The sequence below is a fragment of the Cyclopterus lumpus genome, chromosome 9 (genome assembly GCF_009769545.1).
Source record: "Cyclopterus lumpus isolate fCycLum1 chromosome 9, fCycLum1.pri, whole genome shotgun sequence".
NCBI classification, from domain to species: domain Eukaryota; kingdom Metazoa; phylum Chordata; class Actinopteri; order Perciformes; family Cyclopteridae; genus Cyclopterus; species Cyclopterus lumpus.
Window position 1 is genome coordinate 11,847,199 of NC_046974.1, and position 21,166 is coordinate 11,868,364.

Genomic DNA, 21,166 nt, shown 5'->3' on the forward strand with positions numbered 1-21,166 from the left:
TCTCGCCTTGTGATTGCACATCAAAGTTGTCGACAGAGTGTTAAAGCTGATTTTATTGTTTGACTCCTTAAAGCCGTTCTCAGTTTTTAAAGGAGCAGTAGCTTCTAGCTGCAGAGCAGTTGAGAACACGGACATCCTCAAAAAAGACCACAATGTCCAGTGGTGGGATCTATTCAGGCACAAATGCAGTTTCAAGTCGTAAAATTAGTTTTATGATGGTACGATGGTCCTTCCTCTTTTTTAGTTGTATGTACTTGGCGTCCGAGAAACCATTTTCTGTTTGAGATAATATTACTATTGCTGAACAGCAAACAGTGTTCATGACAAGGTAATGGCACATTGAAGTTGTCGGCATTTACCAAGATTCTCCTAATTCAGTTGCTTTGAAGTTCCTTTAAAGTCAAGTTTACATTACAATGTGAAGCAAACAGAATCTGCAAAATAAAATGCAAATAAATGCACATTTCCATCCACAGTTAACAGTTATGTGAATATAAGGAGTTGGGCGCTTCAAGATAAACAGTTGGTGGTGTTTTGTATTAATTTGAGAAACTCTCCTCATTCCTTAATTTTGCACTGATTTTGCAATTTTGCAACTGACATTATTTATTTTGTTTGCTGTTGGACGAAAATGCACCATATGTTTCAAGCAAAGTGTAAAGTCACCAAACTTACTTATTCTTTTTAGTTACACAGATAGCATCTAAATGCTAACGGTCATACCACACCAAGTAGGTGGCGAAACCCCAGTAAATACCATAGTATTTAAAAAATGTGGCTCCACTTGACCCACCTGATAGGGAGCTATCGTCAGCACCACATGACACGTACAAAGCAGGCCGAAGATGCACACACACCCTGTGGTTTGTTTGCTCTGAGCAGAAGGAGAGCCAGCCTTGTCTCAGAGGTGACTGATTTACAGTTTGTTGCTGTCTGTCAAACAGCTGACAGATGGGTAAAACAGTGCTGCCTCCGACACACTGTCGCCAGTCTTAGATGCTTTGCAGTTTCACCAGTGGCAAGAATGCTGAAGACCGCTGCTTACGTTTGTTAGGAAGATTAACAGCTACCATACAACTGTGTTGTGTTGTACCTGTGACGACACATTGAACCTGTTAAATATCCTGTTGAAGGATATTTAGGCACTGAACACAAACAATACCCACATTGTAAATAAATGCAGCTGCTCACATTTGAAAGGTCTTTTTCGTAGATGTAATTTTTAGTCTTAATATTCTAGATATTCCCGACAAGCTCATTCTGTGTAACACAACTTTAAGCAGTTTTTCCAAAAGGCTCCAGTGTTGGGTTGGACTTTCAACACTTGCCATTTAACTGCCATAAACCTGTTTGTGCTTTATGTGCGCTGCTGCATAAAGCACATGTTTAGGCATTTAAATCATATGACTAGTAATTTTCGGAGTTAAAAGCTAACAAGTAAAGCCAACTGATTGTCTAAGATGTGAGTTTATGGTTTTGCTCCGCAAGCATTTTTGTCAGGGGCTCCGTCCTGGCCTTTCTCACTGCCAGTCAGGTCTGCGACAGCTCTTTCATTCCTGTCCTGGAGATAAAAGGTTGGCTCAGACGTTTGTGAAACTTTGAATGTAAAGTCTGCAACACACCTGGTTTTCACATGGGCTGCTATTTTGGGTTTCTCTTTGACTTCTCTTAACAGGACAGGATTTAGGTTTCTATAGTTTCAAGGAAAACAGGCACAAATCATGCTGGTGCTTATTGACTATGAAATCCAGACATTTCCTTTTAGAATAGATTTACTGCCTTAACCATTAAGAATAATCATCCATCTTTAAAGGATCAGCCAGGTTATCTTAAAAGCAGACAAGATAATTGATTTTAAATATCATATGAACTCAGTAAGATGTGACTGTGGAAGGAGATACTTATTTCCTCCTAATTGAGTCACAGGGTTTTTGTTTTGTCAGGAGATTTTGGGCCAAATGGAGTCGGATTCCTGCAGATCTCCTGGGATGATGGGAGGGCCGAGCTGCAGTCTAGCAGAGCCAGGAGATCCCAGCAGTCCCCCCGGGTCCTTAATCCCTGTCATTAGCTCTCCTACACAGAGAGAACTGGTCTGCCTGCCAGCCGCTACCCTCTCATCAGCCCTGTCCTTTGTCCCTTTATTTCTTCCCTCACATCCTCTCTTTCATTAGACTCATCTCCCGCTTCTTTATTTTCTCCTGTGTTATTGTTTCCTACGGTTTCTACAGGATTTCCTTCCCGATCTTCCCCTTGAGTGCAGGTGAAACATAAATCTTAAGTGTTTCACCTGCACACTTCATTTACAAATAATGTCTTAACTGATAGAAACAATTAGAGAATAACTTCCAATCTGATCTATTTTTTTTACAAGTTTCTTACAAGAGGCAAGGAAAGAAAGCACGCCATCTCTGAAATGAATAGCTTACCATAAGCAGCTAGAAAATAAACGCCTGACAGAAGCATCTCAGTTGGAGAGGACAAATGGTCCTATTATAGCACATCCTGTGGTGCTTGCTGTTTTGTCCAGTGACAAACACACACACACAAACACACACACACACACACACACACACTCACACACAATATAGTGGGGAGAGGATGGGTCCGGGGGTGGTCCAGAGTCCTGAGAAAGGAGAAGGGAAACACCTTGTGACCCTCTTGTTCCTGACCAAGCTCCTGAAGGAGACAACAAGGATGGACGAGCAGAGAGCTGGGCAGTTGGGTCAATCAGTTGTTGTTGTTGATCATGATTACAACATTTGATCATGATTACCTGCTTAAATTTGATGCATTCATGAAGTGTTAAAAGCATTCTCATCAGGTGGGAAAAAGTGCAAAATTTAAACTTGAAGACGTCCAAATAATCCTGTCCTTGTGTGTGTTGGAGGGTGTGTGTTTGTATGTGTGTGTTTTTCTTCTTTTTTTTGATTGGCAGACATGCAATAAGGAAGGGAGATAAGTAATACATAAACAGTAAGGATTGTGTTTCTCGTGCAACAACAGTAAACAGTTTTTGCTCTGGATGGGCCATGTTTGGGTTTTGATATGGACGTCAAAGCCAACTGTCTCAGTCACAGACAGCACGACTTCTGCTGCAGATAAAGTCTCTGCTCCATTTGAGCCATCCAAGGAAAACAATGCTTTGATGCACGCATGTGTTCAGTTCACTTACACAGATTAAGTGTTAAAATACATACATCTTTACTTCTTCATACTGCAGCCTCAGATACATAGGAAACAACCAGCTCCACAACAGAAAGAAGCTGCATGAAGTTCTCCGCTGGTTGAGCATCGTCGGACTCCCGATGGAGTATCATCATTATGTCGAGTCGAGTATCAAAACCAATTCAGCAGAACCTCTTTTTTAAATTCCACACAGTTTTTAAACTTCTTTCTTATCAGAACCTGGCACCTACATTACCCACAATGCATCTCGCCTGCAGCAGCAGAGAGTCTTTTCACTTTTTTTCATTATATTTTGTTTTCGTCTTCTGAGATTTATAGCAAATTTATGCAATAGGTATTTGAGTATATGGACAAAAATACAATAGCAATTGTGGGGTTACACCCCACAAGTTATTCTTGTAAATTAGAAAAATAAAGGCACGTAGATGAGTAGCAGATGGTCAGATTAGACCACCGTTTTGAATAACTAAATTATTAATGTTGAAAGCATCTGTTGTTTCGACCTAATCCGGGATGCATGTTGTCATTTTTCAATAGCACTCAAACTACAGGTGTATTGCTCATTAAGAGAAAAGTGCTGAGAGCGCCAAAAATGAAACAATGGAGCAGCTTTATCAGCTCAAACATTTCTTATGACCGGGCGGAGGTCTCTTTTCAGTTCAATGCTGAAGTCAAGAGTAGGCAGATGTGGGAGAAAGATAGCTGCTTGTGACCTCGAGCTTAAGGGTTTAATTCAGCACATGCAGCACAGCAAGCAGTATTCCCCCTGGAAGCTATTTACAGAACTTTCCATTTCACACTATATGAGAATGTATTTCATTCTTGTGCTTTCTTGTGATGTTTGATTTCTTTTTACATTGAAAATGCAGACACGAAGAAGCAAATTGTCATGCAGAAGTAGCAGACACACAACAGCCAGTGATAACCTTCAGTTTGACAAGGTGCTCTGCCAATAAGCAAACCCCTCAGCTGCAGCAGTGCCCTCGCACATCTGAAGCACTGGCTCCCCGGCACAGAAGTGCGATGTCGTCTGACACGGCAAAGTCGGCACTTAGCAGGCTGACGTGAAAGATCCGCGGCTGTCGCTTAGAGTTATAAATATTGGATGGAAATACAAACCGGGGCCCATTATGAGTTATTGTCATCTTTATTCCGCATAAAGGATGGTGCTCACTTAAGGACCAACCTTGTCTCTCAAATGACACCACACTGTGATCCTACACACTGTTGGATCTGGTCCCTATGCCTCAGCATGATTTGTGAGGTCTGGGGTCTGCTGTATTGGCCACAAATCAATGAGGGGAGAGGGGGGGATCTGTGTGCCGTCATCAATTTTTACACTTCAAACAAACCTCAGATCCCAGATTACACCTTCAACCACTTATCTCCACCTCTGACCAGACTGGAGCATTGAAAATGTGCCCCAAGTTGCCTTTTATTCGCTCCAGTGAACACGGTAAAGATGAGTATCACACACCTCCCTCTCTTTAAAAATATCTGCTGCTTCAAATCATGTAATAGCAGTGACTTTCCATTGTAGGGTTGCGTAAGTATCCATGAAATCCCTCAAATGAAAATACAGCTGATGGTCAGAGTGAGATAGAAGCAGTCATATGCAGCAACAGGGCCATTACAGCAGATCAAAAGCAGTCCCAGCTGTGGCAGGGACACATGTGTGGTCCAGGCCTAACAGGGAACACCATGTGACACAATGCAACTATAGGTGGCAGGGTAGCTATAGTGATATGGGGTGGAAAGAAAATATGACACAAAAAATAAAAGCATGCCGTAACTGAGATTGAATACATTACATCATAGTTGATGATCATCCTCCCAACCCACATAAAAAACGACTTTAGGCTCAGCAGCGGGACTTTATCTTGGCACCTATAAAGGCTCTGATTAACAAGTGAGGAGGTCCTCTGAAGATATCAAGACGGTGGTCTAATCTGACCATCTGTTTCTTATCTACTCGCCTTTATTTTTTAAATTTGCTAATTTATTTGTCTAAGGGATACCAGGTCTGCAAGCAGCAGGCGGCCAATCCTCTCCCCGGGGAATGAGGTAGAGGTGGGATCCACCTGGTGTGTGTTTGCTTGTGTGTGTGTGTGTTTGTGTGTGGTTTTCTAAGATCAAGGATCAACTGCAAGCAGAATAAGCATGGTGCAATTTTCTTTTATCAAAGCCAATCTGAGTAGGATCACTGCTTTCACTTTTTTTATTGGAACTTTGAATTTTTTGACACAAATACAAATTCATGTAAACAGATGTATTGCAGCAGTTGAGCCTCAACAGAGAAGAAACTGGGCGTCAACGTCTCCTCATTGTTGAAAGAAAGATAAAGTTTATGTGCAGCACAATAACCAGACTGATGAACTGGGATCCAAAGAGAACTTTACTGAAAGCGTTTACAGAATAATGATCCACAGTGAGGATTTATGTAGTAGCAGCTCTCTGTCATCACCACTAGGAGGCCAAGTTTTGGGCAGATTATCAAAACTGCTGTAAATATTGTTCAGCACTGCTCAAAACGGTTTCACTGAAGGTAATTAATTTGACCTGTCTTGTGTTAGTGCAGGTCTACAAATAACATTATTTTGTGAGCTGATTGAATCGTTTCTCAAACTGTTGTTTTGCAGATGGTTGTGCTCAGTAAAGTTGAATTCCCATAATGCATAATTCTATCTTTAGGTTGGGTGTTGACGATCCTTTTAGAAACGTTTCCTATTTTTTGTTGTGGTTTGTTTTATTGTTGGACAGTTACATATAATATATAAAATACAAATGTAATATGTGTTGTGAGTTGCATGAATTCAATAAATGAGCATGTATTAACCAACAGGCTCAATGAAAACGATGTATAAATAGACATTGTTAGCACAGTGATGGTGTCGATGTGAGGTTTCCTTGTGTTTTTGTTTCAAACCGGTGCGTTTGCTTGGCCTTTTATCATGGAAATAAATCCCCAGACTTGAGAATTGAATTCACACGTCCCTCGAGCTGCCCGCTGACGTCTAATCTAATCTTCAAACAGTTTGCAATTCACTGTCGATCTAATTACGTGTATATTTCAAGGCAACTCATCCAACTGGTGGGCTGATATTTCTGATGGCAAGACTGCAACACATTTTAATCTGACGGTAAACTTTCGTTAATTGTCAATTTGGCGACAAGAAAAAGAAGAAATGTGACACATCCGACAGTTTGCACTTTTAAGGGCCGTTTGATTGGGATTGGGATGTAAAACGAGACCAGTTGAGATGCCCAGACTTGTTCCGAACACGGTGCGCAAAATCCACTTTTACTAACGAAGTGTAAAATAATGCAACGCTGAAACGTTTTCATGCCGATTAAGAGACACAATATTTCTCCAGCGACGATGAGCAGAGTGGCCAACAGGTCTGCATCTGTCCGCTTTGTTTATATGATGTCATTTAATCTCTTCAGTAACGGGCACACACTGATTAAATCAACTGCTGCATGATCAGCATTATTATTATTGTTACATTATTATCATTAGTATTGTTATGGTTAGAACTGGCTCACGATCGCAAGTTAAAATGATGTAGACTTATTCATTGATTGATGGATTAATTCATGTCTCTCTTTCGCAAAATGCAACTTCGATCGGACCTCAGGTTGGGATCGAGTAGGCAAATTCTTAATTTTCTTAGTTACTGAATTAAACCGTTAATTAAATAAGGGGTTTCTTGCTGATTCCTAAAAGATGGTTATTAATTTCCCATTGTCCAAAAACATTCGTTCGAGGGTTTCACCTGTCATACGGGGATCCTCGTCCTCGGGTTGGGCCCCCAGAAGAGGTGAGAGAGGGGATGAAAGGAGGAGGGGGGCTGAGAGATGTTTTACTGGGGGTGGAGAGGGAGGAGGAGGGGGGTCGTCCTGGGAGGGAACCAGGGGTGTGGAGGGCCGAGTTTAAAAAGGCAGACAGAGCCAACAGTCACTCACTCTCTCACACAATCTGCCCTCCTTCCACTCCCACCAGCAGTCAACTCAGCAGAACCCACGGCTCCTGTGATTCTCTGATTTTTGCTTTGGCTCACTTCTGAAGACTTGGAACTGTACAGGAAACTTTTTCTTCTTCTCCTGAGAACGAAGGATTTCTTTTCCACTGCAGCATGGAGACCACCACTGGGGAATATGTTGATAACTATGACTATTATGATGACAATGAGACTGCATGTGACTTCTCAGAGTGGGAGCCCTCTTATTCCCTCATCCCGGTCCTCTACATGCTCATCTTCATCCTGGGCCTGTCAGGTAACGGTGTGGTCATCTTCACCGTCTGGAGATCCAAATCTAAACGTCGGGCTGCAGATGTCTACATAGGGAACCTGGCTATTGCGGACCTCACCTTTGTTATAACCCTGCCTCTCTGGGCCGTGTACACAGCGCTGGGCTACCACTGGCCCTTCGGTGTGGCTCTGTGCAAGATCAGCAGCTACGTTGTTCTGGTCAACATGTACGCCAGTGTGTTCTGCCTCACCTGCCTGAGCTTCGACCGCTACCTGGCCATCGTGCACTCTCTATCCAGCAGCAGGCTGCGCTCAAGGGGCACCATGCTGGCGTCCTTGGGTGCTATCTGGTTCCTGTCCGGCCTGTTGGCTGTGCCCACGCTGCTCTTCCGCACCACTGTGAACGACCAAAACAGCAACCGGACCACATGCGCCATGGACTTCAGCCTGGTCACCATGAACCAGAGGCACGAGTACCTCTGGATAGCCGGGCTCAGCCTGTCCTCCTCCGCCTTGGGTTTTCTCCTACCGTTCTTGGCCATGACCATCTTCTACTGCTTCATCGGCTGCACCGTCACACGCCACTTCAACAACCTGCGCAAGGAGGACCAGAAGAAGAAGCGGCTGCTGAAGATCATCACCACACTGGTGGTGGTGTTTGCCATCTGCTGGACGCCCTTCCACGTGCTAAAGAGCATGGATGCCCTGTCTTACCTGAACCTGGCCCCGAACTTTTGCGGCTTCCTGCGCTTCCTGCTTCTGGCTCACCCCTACGCTACCTGCCTGGCCTACGTCAACAGCTGCCTCAACCCGTTCTTGTACGCCTTCTTCGACCTGCGCTTTCGTTCCCAGTGTCTGTGCCTGCTCAACCTGAAGAAGGCGATGCATGGCCAGATGAGCTCCATGTCCTCCACACTCAGTGCCCAGACTCAGAAGTCAGAGATTCAGTCTCTGGCCACCAAGGTGTAGAGAGGGTAAAAGGAAAGGTGGAGCGTGGCTGCGGGTCGGTCCCAGCTCCAACCACTGGAACACTTGTAAAAAAAATGACTTTATGTGTCCGTTGTTCAAAGCTGGTAAGCTGAGATGTTGAACTTTCACTGCTCACAGTCATGAAATCCATAATTTGTTCTTCCTATTCTGTGAAAGATGTGGATGCTCTGATTTGAAGCTGGAGCCAGCTGGCTGAGCTCATTAGTTGCTTTGTTGCTCAAATTCTCAGAGAAGAAAAAGTATATTTTTTGTTTTGTCCTGCTCTGCAAAAAAGTTAATTTCTTTCATGGAAAGAGGGCAACATTATGATTTTTGAAACACACACTGATGTTGGTAATTGCAAATCAATTTATCAGTTTACACTGGATGAAACATAAAGCTGTACAGTATTTTCATACCATAGCATTGTTTTTCTTGTTCAGATCTATTGCTGTTTTGTTTTAGAAGCACTTGTTAAAAATATATGTGAGCAGGGAAATCAAATAAAGCAGTGTCCTCTGAAAAAAAACTTGTTGTTTTTGAAGGTAGAAGTCTGCAGGAAGCGGGGGGATGGAGGCGGGGGGGGGGGGGGGGGGGGGGACGTGTAAGAGGAGAAAAGGTGTTGCGGCTTAATTATATAGTTTGTTGAGAGGAGACTGGGGCAGACAGGCAGATGGCAATTGACAAATGTTGTTGGGGAACAGGAACAGGGCGGGGTGGGGTGGAGGGATTTTGCAGTGTAGTCAAAGCACTAAAAGAGGACAAAGGAACTCTGTAAATAAATGTTCCGATTTGATGTATATCTTTTATTTTTTGACATCACTGTAACTAACTACTGTATTAAAGATGTGTTCTATGAACCAGATTTCTTAGATTTATTGAGTGTGTGTGTGTTTGAGTGAAGACCAAAAAGTACTTTGTAAACACAAAAAGTTCTAATACTAAATGTAAATATTTGTACTAAGGGGTATCTTTTGGAAATTAAACTCCTGCAGTTCAACATCAGTTTCATTACACCTTCCTGTTGTTCCAGCGTGAAGTATCTCCAGAGGGTTAAAGCTTTGTTATGAATGCTTTTTGCATTTGGTTTACACCTTCAGACTAATAGATCTCTAATCTCTATTGATTCACAGTCAGTATCCAGACTGTAACCGGATTATGCAAAGTGGCCGTCCTCCTGAGTGTGTATTCAATGCTCACTTGTGACTTCCATCAGCTGTGGTACTCTAACCATTTGATGACACTGTCCTGTGGGTCACAATCAAAGTGTTTTCAATTTAATAGCAGATGGAGGCCTTTACAAATATTCCAAATTATAAATTAAGCACATTTTAAGTATTTACAATTCATGTAAAACAATCACACACAAAAAGACTCTTTCTATCCGCAGGACGTAACGTCACCCGAACCCCACATGTTCACAGAATAATAGGGTCCTTACCAATGAGTGACTCTTCTGAGGGATCCTCTGGTTTGACAGTAATGAGCTCTGTTGGACATAATCACCGTTTGGAGATGGCGGCGGCGGGGGGGAAGTGGGGCTCTAATCCTGGCAGAAGTCGGGACACTGAACAAGTCAATATTTGTCCCCGCAGACAAGTGATTGCAGTTAGAGCAGTTGTTGAAGTGCAGGCTGGGGCTGTGGGGGCAAATGCTCCAACACACTGAGCAGAGGCCTTTATAGAGGAAGAAATAGTGAACACGGTGGGGAGAAATAGCTGCAGCTACACAAGTTCGTCTCGCATCGCACTGTAAAGTAACAACATATGTGAAATAGCGAGAACGTGAAGACGCATAGTTCAGTTCGTCTTTGTGCGTGAGCGATCATATGTTACTTATTGTCCATCCTGGCAAAATGCAGCAGATTTGACTGCAGAGGAGCTTGAAGTGGATCCCAGGATGGATGTGAGGGGCCTGGGCCTGTTCATCATACGCAGACAGAAGCAGGATTGCTTAAACACATAGTTATTCTCTTTATATGAGTCAGATGCCATTTGGACAGCTTTATAAGCGATAGCCCATACGACCGGCTTTTACAGCATCACGATCAGGACATAAAGCAGACCGCCCTTATCTGGTTCGTCCTTTAAATGTATGACAATAAGACAGTGGAATCAGGGTGGAGTCAATCATGCATGGCCAGACTTTTTGTTGTTATTGAGATGAGCTGGGCTGACAGCTTGTCTGACGCTGTTAGGCAGCAAGTCCACTTTGGGATAACTCACCCAGAATACCAGCTGAGCAAAGCACCGGGGGAGCACAGGGGACACTGCCAACACAAAGACAACAATTGTGACGGCCTCTGAACGCACATACATGTGTTTGTGTGTGGCCTGTGTGACCTGTCTGCGTGTGTGGATATTTGTGAGTGTGTGCGTTACAGTGTTCCCAAAGTATTCTGAGAAGGAGTTCAACCATGGTAACCCACTGGTACCTACACATGTTATTTCTTCCTCATTAGGAGAGTGGAGCATAAACGTGCACATATTAATGTACTGGTTTGACCAACAGCTGTTACTTCTATTAAAAATAAACACCTTGTACGAGTAATTTAATCACATAAATGAGGTGCATTCACTATTATAATCTTCTTGAATGAAAATAAACTAATTACATTTTTAAAACTTGCTTTTATTTAATGGATTTCTTGTCATATATGAAGATCAACTGATAATGTGATCCAGTCCATCTCACTGTGAAGGATGAGACTGGTGATATTCTACATTTTCGTTAATGTCAACAGTTAAAATCATGAAAAGACCAAAACCAATCTGTAGGAACTGGTCCAAAATATGTAGTTTGATTTTCAAAATGGACTAAATTAATAATTTCAGCTGAAACAGCTGGGCACTGTAGTTATTAGCAAACATTACTCAAACGTGAGCAAAGTATTTGAAGGGAACTATTTTGTAATAGTTTTTGACAACAATGGCTCAGAGGAATTGGGCTTTTGCTACACAGACCATACTTGTTGGCAGGATCAATTAATTCATAGTTTTGGATTGTTGATAATAAACTAAATAGAATATCACCAGACTAATGTCACTTATGCCAACTCTCTGCATGTCCGGCCTGAGTTAAAGCAGGACACACAGGTGCCTGCTCTGAGGGCTGTCGTCAGTGTGAGCTGCCACACCCAAATGGGACATCTGAACCAAAACACAACTGCTCACCTCTCCTCAGATCTCCCTGCTGTTCAATCCCACCCAAGCAGCAACAAATGCACTCTGCCAGTGCGTAATGTGTGTGCGTGTGTGTGTTCATATGCACATGTAAACAGAGATCTGACACATTCCATGGCCTGTCAACGCTAACCCTACTTTCTCTGTAGCATTCGTCCACCTGTTGCCAGACCATAACACACACACACACACACACACGCGCACACACGCACACACATAATCCACCCATTAGTTGGTTTAACACAGTGCAGAGTAAGGGAAGGGGGGGGGGGGGGGGGGGGGGCATTACTTATTATCTGCCCAAAACTTTGTCTTAAAGATCAAAAGGACCTTTGGATGTCCCTCTCCCTGCCTTCCTGTGCGTCTTACCTGCGAATCTGGAGCCCAAACATGAGGAAAGAGGAGGAGGGGGAGTGATGGTGTTTGTGGGCTACATGTGTTCCTTTGTGCATGTGTCTGTGTGGGTGGTTGCATAAGTGTGGTGTATGTGTTCTTATTTTCCTACTCCCTCCTTATTTCTTTAAAGGGCCTGAAAACACATTTTCTCAATCAGCTTTTGACCATAAGCAATGGGGGTCGTCATGAACACAACATGTTCTGTCAATGTTTGACCTGTTTTGATTATTTTATTGGAAATACCCATCTTATTATTTGCAGGATAGTATTTGTTTACAAAAAAGAGCATCAATCAGATATCGATTAAATGCAAGTTATCTTAACAATTCCAGCTTTTCACTGTAGGAAAATGAACTGGGAGGATTTTTGTACGAGGAACCATCTTTTAAGCTCAGGATTGACAGCTTTGAGATGAGAAACTGTCCAGAGGATTAAGGCGCAGATTGTACTGCTAATAACATAACGTGTCTGAGACAGTGGTGGTCTGAGTGTGAGTCCAGCACCAGCATTATTATTTAAGTCTTTACTGTCTCTCACTGATGTCGCCCTTCCCTTCACACATCTTTTCAATGAAAACCTAATTCCGGAGCATGAATGTTACAGAGATGTTTGCATTTTAATATTCATAAACTAAAGATGATGGTGGGGCTTTAAGAATTGTGATAATGAACACATTTATTATATAAATGAATATGAATTAGAGCTGAAAGGAATACTCGATTCGGTCCTAAATGACTTTGGGTTTTGGTTTGTTGGTTTGTTGGACAGACAAAAGACTTGATTTCAGACAGACAAAAGACTTGATTTCAGTAAAAGTTTTTAAGTCTCACATAAGTAAAAGCTTGTCTTTTAACTGCATTCACAGCAACCTTTCTACTCGTATCCTTTCCCTCTCCTGATAGTGATCAATGGCATTCCACAGCATTTGGAAATGGAGCCAAATCACCACAAATCTTATCAATAAGGTCTTACAAATAATGAGTAGTACATGTCTAATCATGCCTCACTTAAGTGGCCACTTGAGTATCCAATACATCGACACTGCAGCCTCCCTCCTTGACGTCTCCCCCACGTGATGGCTGTAAATTGCTACCACGTCTGCTCGAGACTCATTGAAATCAGCTTGTCTCAGTAATCTGTCTGGTTTAACTTGGAAGTGGCCTCTCACTGCAATGGTCCAGACCTTGAGAACCTGCTGAAATACATCATTTACATGAGATCTGTGTTTTCATGGTAATGTTGTTGCTATCTTTTGGCACGTTTCGAGAGGGGATTAGGAAATCTGGGCTTTCCAAAGTCGCCTCCCTGTTATTGTTATTCACTGTTCAGGGTCATGTCCACTCCACCCGTTACGGCACTAACTGGATCTGATGGGCTGAGGATTTTAGTCAGCTGAGAAAATATATGAGGATATTCAGTACACTGCAAAGACTAGGGTTAAACTTATAACATGTAGCACATATCTATTTGTCTGTCTGTCTATCTATCTATCTATCTATCTATCTATCTATCTATCTATCTATCTATCTATCTATCTATCTATCTATCTATCTATCTATCTGTCTGTCTGTCTGTCTGTCTGTCTGTCTGTCTGTCTGTCTGTCTGTCTGTCTGTCTATCTATCTATCTGTCTGTCGGTCTGTCTGTCTGTCTATCTATCTGTCTGTCCGTCTGTCTGTCTGTCTATCTGTCTGTCTGTCTGTCTGTCTGTCTGTCTGTCTGTCTGTCTGTCTGTCTGTCTGTCTATCTATCTGTCTGTCTGTCTGTCTGTCTGTCTGTCTGTCTGTCTGTCTGTCTATCTATGAAAGCCATGAACCAGCTGCATGGTGCATAGCAATGAGCCCTGCTGCTGGTGAATATTGTTAGGCGAGAGATGCTGCTTCCGAGGACAGCGTGGCTTGGCCAGACCTGAATGTGGTGGGCTCTCGTCCCCTCCGGATATGGCCGCTCAGGGCCCTTATACACAAAGATCCTCTTCACATCCTTCTCTATCCCGTCCTTTGAGACGAGCCTGCCTCGAGCCACGCGGCTCCTGTGCCTGCTTCAGGGCTAAATGCATCTCCTGTCACTGACTGGTCCCAGTGCCAGTTCAGCTGCTGGAAGCACTCAGGTGCTCAGGTCTCCAAATATCAGACAAATGACAGGGTTCAGTTCACCTTTCTTGCAGAAGTAACACTTTTATAAACAGGGTCCAAGGACCGTACTTGCAGTTTTTTACCTTTTGAGCTTGTTGCATGTCAGGGCAAATTCCTTCATTGTGAAGAGCACCTGGCATCCGCATCATGGAGAGAAAATATTAAAATAATTGAAATAAGGCAAGTTGCTCGAATTTTAAATCTTGAGTCGGTCATTAAAAAGTCACATCAAAGTCGAAATGTTTTTGCACACTTGATGCCCCCCGACATCTCTTCGGGATAGTTCTGCATATTTTCAGGTAGCTTATCAGTCCTCCAATGCTTAGCCACTGGGGAGCATCAGCAGACCGCATAACTTAATAAGGGAAGAGGTTACCTCACCTTCCAGCTGATTTCTATCTTCAAATAAGTGTCTTCCTGGGTCAAGTATTTTTTCCTGTTCAGTCAGTTTTATATTGTCCAGCTTGCTCAATGACAAAGTCTTTCCAATCGTTATTCAATTTTTATATTAGTGCTCCACAAGACAACCCATTAATTACATAATTACACCATAGTTTCATGTTGCTCCACTGCAGCAACAAGTTATAAAACTGCTTCATCACTCTTTGCAAGGAAGGCGACATTAACCTAGATGGGCTTCTCGACAGCACATAAATATGAACTGCTGCCATCTGTTGGTCAGATTTGGCCATTAACAAAAGTATGTTTCCTCGAGTGTAAAGTGGCTCGTCACCCCGTGTCTTAAAGTAGATGTATTAATTTAACAAAATGTACAATTAGTTATTTTTGTAATTTAATAAATGATTATCAAGGTTTTGCTTCACACTTGGTTGCACCTCATATACATGGCAATTAGATTATTGTAACACTCATGGGACCAATGTTAATTTTGAGTTGTAAGTTAGTTTAACACATTAAAGCAAAAGCTTTAAGTCCTTTTGTGAGAATATTCAAGATGATTTACAGAGCCTGGGTTTTAAATTAAGATACAGATTTTGTTACGGGACTGGAGAATACCAGCAAAGGCACACACAATGCATTGACTGTATTAAAGTGAATGAAGAATCTTTTTCCAAACTCTTACAATATGCTTTATTATTTTTTACCATTACAATTGCTATTTTAAAACTCTTTTTTTTATTTCTACATAAAGTTAGTAACATGGCTGAAAGTGCTGTAGTAGTAACAACCCCTCTGGCAAATCATAAACTGGACAACAGTTTAGAAGGTACAGTAATGACCATGAACAAACAATACAAGATGTGACAGTTTTGACCTGAATGCTTTGTTTATCAGGACAGATAAAGATAATTTTTCCTTTTTTGCCTCCCAAGTTGAATCAGTTTCCTGTTTTAGCTTTAGCTTTCGGCCGTATAACCTTGTTGTTCTGATGCAGTGGTGGACAAACTGGGGGCAGCGGCTTGCGGCTCTGGCAAGGCTTGTAGACTGGTAGTAAGAGCACTGGATCCCTCAGTAGGAGTTGAGAGCGTGCACCCTTCGAGGTGATCAGTGTCTCTGATTTGGCACGTGGGCCAATGATGACTGGAGCACACGTCTTAGGGAAAATGGTGGTCATGGTCCGAGTCAGGACTCTTCCTCGTCTGATTGCCGGAGAAGGAGCTGCTGCAGTCTTCTGTATCTTGTTTGGACCTTTGCTGTCTTGCTGCTCTTTGCGATGTTGTAGATTGCTCTGCATCTTACATTCCAAGTCTTTCCAAGACTGGTCGGTGTAGGCCCGCATTTCTTCACGCACCTGAGAAATCTTTCCTTCAAATTCATCCTTTAAGGCCTTTTCACTCGCCTCAAGCTTTTTTTCAAAAAGTGCACACAGCTCCTCTTCCTTTAGATCCACCCTGTCTTTGCTCTCATCAGTCAGCATCTCTCCTGGTGTCTTCTCCTTGCTGCTGACATCCTTGCCCTCAGGTTCTCCGTTCAACTGTGTAATCTCCGTCTCTCTGTCTCTGACTCTTTGCACCAGCTCTAATATCCTGCTCTGTGGGGCCTTCATACCCACTTGTGATCTGATCTGATCACGTACCTGTTGGAAAACAGACTGCACCTTTGCTTGTGTCTTCTTTTCTGCAGGATCGCTGTCTTCCAAACATTCATCTTCCAGACCGACATCGGACATCGTCCCTTCTATTGTAGCATCCTGCTGTTGCTCCTGTTCTTCACCATTCAATAGAATTTGTGGATTTATTTGTGATGATAATTCGCTCATTTTTATTTCTTGTCTTGACGGCTGTTCTGTTCCCTTCGACTGAGCTACGACAACAATGTGAGTTGTGCTGGTGTGGGAAGGACCTGATTCACTGTCCTTAGAGACACTGAATACCAGGGGATTTAAGCCTACAGTCTAGCTAGCGTAATGCTGCAATATGTATGAAATAACATATAACACATTGCAATTAGATGAGACTATTAAAAGCCTGGAAGAACAATTCTGCTCTGGTAAAGAAGTACTTAAATGTAAATACAACTATCTCAGTGACACTTCAATTACAACAAACAACACCTCCCATATCACATTATCAATTTAAATATATGTAGTTGTGTAAAGCAGCTCTTATTATTTCTCTCTCTGCATGTGTGTAGTTGCATCCCATGACAATGAGCCTCCTGGTAACAGCATGAAAAACAATGATCTTCAGGGAATATTGCAGTGGGAGCTCAACATTCTCATTAGTGAGCTGTTACTGGAATTTAGAGCTGTAACACACAACTAACAAATATGTATTACTCTAGTAAAGCTGCTCAACATGTGCTCTATGGAGGACTTGTCTAAATATGTATCAAGAATAGGCTACTGGCCACATTTACAATTCAGTTTTCTTTACATGTCTCTTAGACTATCTGCTAGATTCAGATTCAGATCAGATTCAACTTTATTGTCATTGCACAATGTGCAGACAATGAAATGTTGGTTAGCATCTGACCATAGTAGTGCAAAGAAAGCAGTATATATAAAAAAATATAAAAAAAGTGAAGTACCGGTGATGTGTTGGGCAGTTTTAACCACCCTCTGCAAAGCTTTGTAATCTGAAGCAGACCAGTTCCCATATCAAACTGTGATGCAGTTAGTAAGGATGCTCTCGATGGTCACCTCCTGGTCATCCCTGTCAAAGCGAGTATAGAAGTTGTTCAGATCATCAGGAAAGGAGGCGTCGCCGGTTGGGTGGTGTTGGAGAGTTTGTAGTCCGTAATAGCCTGGATGCCTTGCCACATGCGTTGGGGGTCGGAGTTGTTGTTAAAGCATCCCTCAAACCTTAGCTTGTGGCGGTGCTTGGCCCTCTCAATGCTCCTCTTCAGGTTGGCTCTGGATGAGCTGTAGACTTGCAGACCACCTGATCTGAAGGCGGTGTCGCGGGCCTTTAGTAGTAGGTGGACCTCACTGCTCATCCATGGCTTCTGATTCGGGAACGTCTTGATGGGTCTGACGGAGGTGACGCTATCAATGTTGGTACTGATGTAGTCAAGATCGGAGGAGGCAAAAGAGTCAATGTCCTGTAGTGTAGAGTCTGCTTCCTCTGGCCACACTTTGACTGCTCTCACTGATGGTTTCTCACATTTAATGAGTGGTGTGTATTTGGGGAGTAAGAACAGTGTGAGATGACCCGACTGTCCCAGGTGGGGAGGGAGATGGCTTTGTATGCCTCAGCCATGTTCGTGTAAACATGGTCCATGGTCTTGTCTCCTCTGGTGGGGCAGGAGACATGTTGATGGAATTTGGGGAGAACAAACTTCAGGTTGGAATGGTTGAAGTCACCCACAACAATAAAGGCTGCCTCTGGGTATTTGGTCTGTTGTTTGCTAATGGCAGCATGCAGTTCTTTCATAGCATGGTGGTCAGACGATGTAAATATGTAGGTACTCCATACACTTTGTGAAAGAAGTTTGTATTTGGAGTTATTGCCTTTTCCACATAGCTCAATGGTCAAATCTTAAAGCTGAATTACACATAATCACAACATACTGAGGGACTACTCTCTAACTAAGTAAAACTAAAACTAAAACTATATAATTGTCCACATCTTCTGATTTATTAGCAAGCATCTGCAATATCGCCATCACTGGCATTTTTAAGAGTGGCCTCCCATGTAGCTGAATTTTAAAGGACAACACCCTAAGAACACCCGTCCTGGGTAGGAATAGCTGGAAAAGTGGGAATTGGTTTAATTTGTATGAATTTCATTAGAAAGTTGAACGATATACAAGCACAGAAGTAATGTGAAATATTCTATGTTTCTCTGAAAAGCTGAAGCTACACTGCATTGCCAGCTTTAAATGTTGAATAATATTTTATGTATTATGTATGCAAAATATAGAGTAAACAATCAAATAAGTTCAAATGGGAATTTTAGAGCAAGGACCTAAATAAATGTACGGAGTAGGAGTTGAGGTTTTCTTTGATTGTATTTGTTGAAATGCAGATAAACACAATTTGCTGAGTTGTAAGCATTGTCAAGAGCACTTTGATTTTTGAAAAAACTCCATCTCTAATCTCATGTTACCATAATTGAGATTTGGGGGCTTCTATTTTGAAAAATAAACCTAATTTTCACTTCCTGTTAGGACACAGTTACTTTATGGGGCTTTTATTTTGAAGAGGTGGGGGAGAGGGAGAGAGATAGAATCACACTGTCTGATATCCATAGGTAAGTTATTCCATAAGGATGGGGTATGATAAATAAAGGTCCTTTTCAACTATTTCTAAATCCTGTGTGTGTGTGTGTGTGTGTGTGTGTGTGTGTGTGTGTGTGTGTGTGTGTGTGTCAAACTTCACTAATGAACTCACCTGTGTCTGTCTAGCAGCAATCAAAGGCTGTCGTGGTGACGGTACTTGCAAAATGAATCCTTGGTGAGACAATTTTTCATCGTTTCAACAAATTTTTTAGCTTAAGCCATTAAAAGGAAATAAGTTTTTTTTATTTTTTTTATTAAAAGGTCCAATATAAATTGAGAAGTCCCAGTGCTTTTCTACCTCTTGTGATCCACTTTGTCACCACTAGATGGGAGTGTTGACAAATTAATTTTAATCTGTCTTGCAGTTTGAGTGCATCTTACCATCTTCACACAAACATGAACACACTTAAAGACAAAATGTTTAATACAGTTTTTTGTTTTTTTCTGACAGCAGTTGAGATTAGAAAATAATGCATTTAAAGTTTAGACAACCCCTCATCTACTTGGTCAAAACACATTGAAACATTTTATACAACATATGAATATTAACAAAAGCCTACAATTTAAAAACCTGTTTTGTCAAACTATTTGAAGAAAAGAGAAAAAAAAAGCAACTATTTTACACAGAATTGAGGCACCTGGGCATTTTTTTTTTTAATAGACTGGAGTCTAGAAATTGAAAGATTTACTTAACTTAAAATACAGTTTCAGCTGTTTTACGTAGCAGCCTATGTGAGGAGGGAGCACTTTGCCACCTGGAAAGCAAACTTGCACTTTTGGTCCATTTGAACAGTTCAAGTTGGGGGGGAAACAAATACCCAGTGACCCCCCTTTAAAATAGGTGATCAGAGACAAAGCCACATCCCCAATGCCACAATGACGTTAACCCTCACTTGAGTCTGAGGGCTTAGGAGCCCTCTTGCACCCCAACTTAATACACTTCAGGCTCCGCTCGAGAGGAATTAACTACAATTCTTAGGGTACAGTCTGAAATCAGAGCTGGATGAAAACAATAGTGGCAAAGAATCTTGGCTTTTTCCTCAATGAGAGTCTGACCTTATTGATTTGTTATTTTACCTAATTTGATTAAACATCCTAATAATAATAATAATAATAATGGCCAATTATTCTGTGATTGTGTATCCTCCCCTCACATTTTCACTGAGCAAACAGGTTATTGAGTTATTGGGAGTTTAAGCACAACTCATACCTCGACTCCCCAGACAAAAAGCGTAACTCCTATCACTTAAATATTTATACGTGAGGATTTAGGACCCTCTGATGAACACAGTATTGAGAAACATGTTCCTACTTTAATTGCAGTTGGTGCTGTAGTGGTGCATTTAAAAGCAGCTCAATGTAATCCTACATGACTACTATATTACACATATAAAGAAGGTTTATATTCAGCATCTAGTTATGGTTGTATCATAGAAATGTAAACTGGAGCAATAATACCATTCCATGCTACTGTAACCTTCTCTTTGATTTTCCTCAAAGACCTAAGGGGTATTGACCATTGTGACTACATAGGAACAAAGCTAAATATTTGTTCTTGTCCTTAGCATGAGCAGGGAAGGTTCCTCTGCTTTGACCACATTAACTCAAACTGCTCGTTGTCCAGTTGGTTTTGGACACATTCAATGTATTTTCTGTTACTGTATATGGCAGGCTGTAATACTGCAGTACAAGTTGTAGTGTACAAAAATATGGTCCTGTTTTCAAATTAAAGTTGAACATATCTTATCATATTAACTTCATATTATTGTTTGTACTCATATGTCATCATGTATATGGTATAATAAATTAGTATAATCTGATTCCATACATTTTTCAGATACCTTTTGTGCAACAATGTGCACAAATGAAACCAGTCAGCTGCACTTTGGGAACAGCTGAAACCCACGAATTCAACCTATAATGTCCCAAAAGCAGAGATTTTAGTATCAATAGTATACAATAGCGTTACTTCATTTTCTGTAAATCTTGTTCACTCAGCTCAACTTCAGCGGGCCAATGAAAGTCCTGCATGAGTGAACCTCCTCTCACCACTAAACACTAACACATGGATGACTTCTGGGGGGAAAAATAATTGTATTTCTAAATCTGTGTGAAAAAGTTATTTTGTATTTAGGATGGACTATGAAGGGAATATATTAAATATGAAAAACAAAGCGAGTGACAGAGAATTAAGTGACAATGAGGTCTAATCAGACCTATATGTTCCAAAGTAGTCATTGTATAAGTACTATCACTCCTCCTCCCTCTACTCGAATATCTCCCCCTCACCGGTGGGTGTGGATCTAGAAACTTCCCACTCAGCTTTTATATTCTGAAATTCTTTGCTGATTTCATTCTGACA

The 21,166-nt window shown here is 41.8% G+C and overlaps 1 protein-coding gene across 1 annotated transcript; it reads left to right on the forward strand.

Moving 5' to 3' along the window:
* Nucleotides 1–7,170: 7,170 nt before the first annotated feature.
* aplnra (apelin receptor a) lies at nt 7,171–8,923 on the forward strand. Its single transcript, XM_034541871.1, has one exon. The coding sequence runs from the start codon at nt 7,323–7,325 to the stop codon at nt 8,406–8,408; it is 1,086 nt and encodes a 361-aa protein (XP_034397762.1). The 5' UTR covers nt 7,171–7,322; the 3' UTR covers nt 8,409–8,923.
* Nucleotides 8,924–21,166: the final 12,243 nt, after the last annotated feature.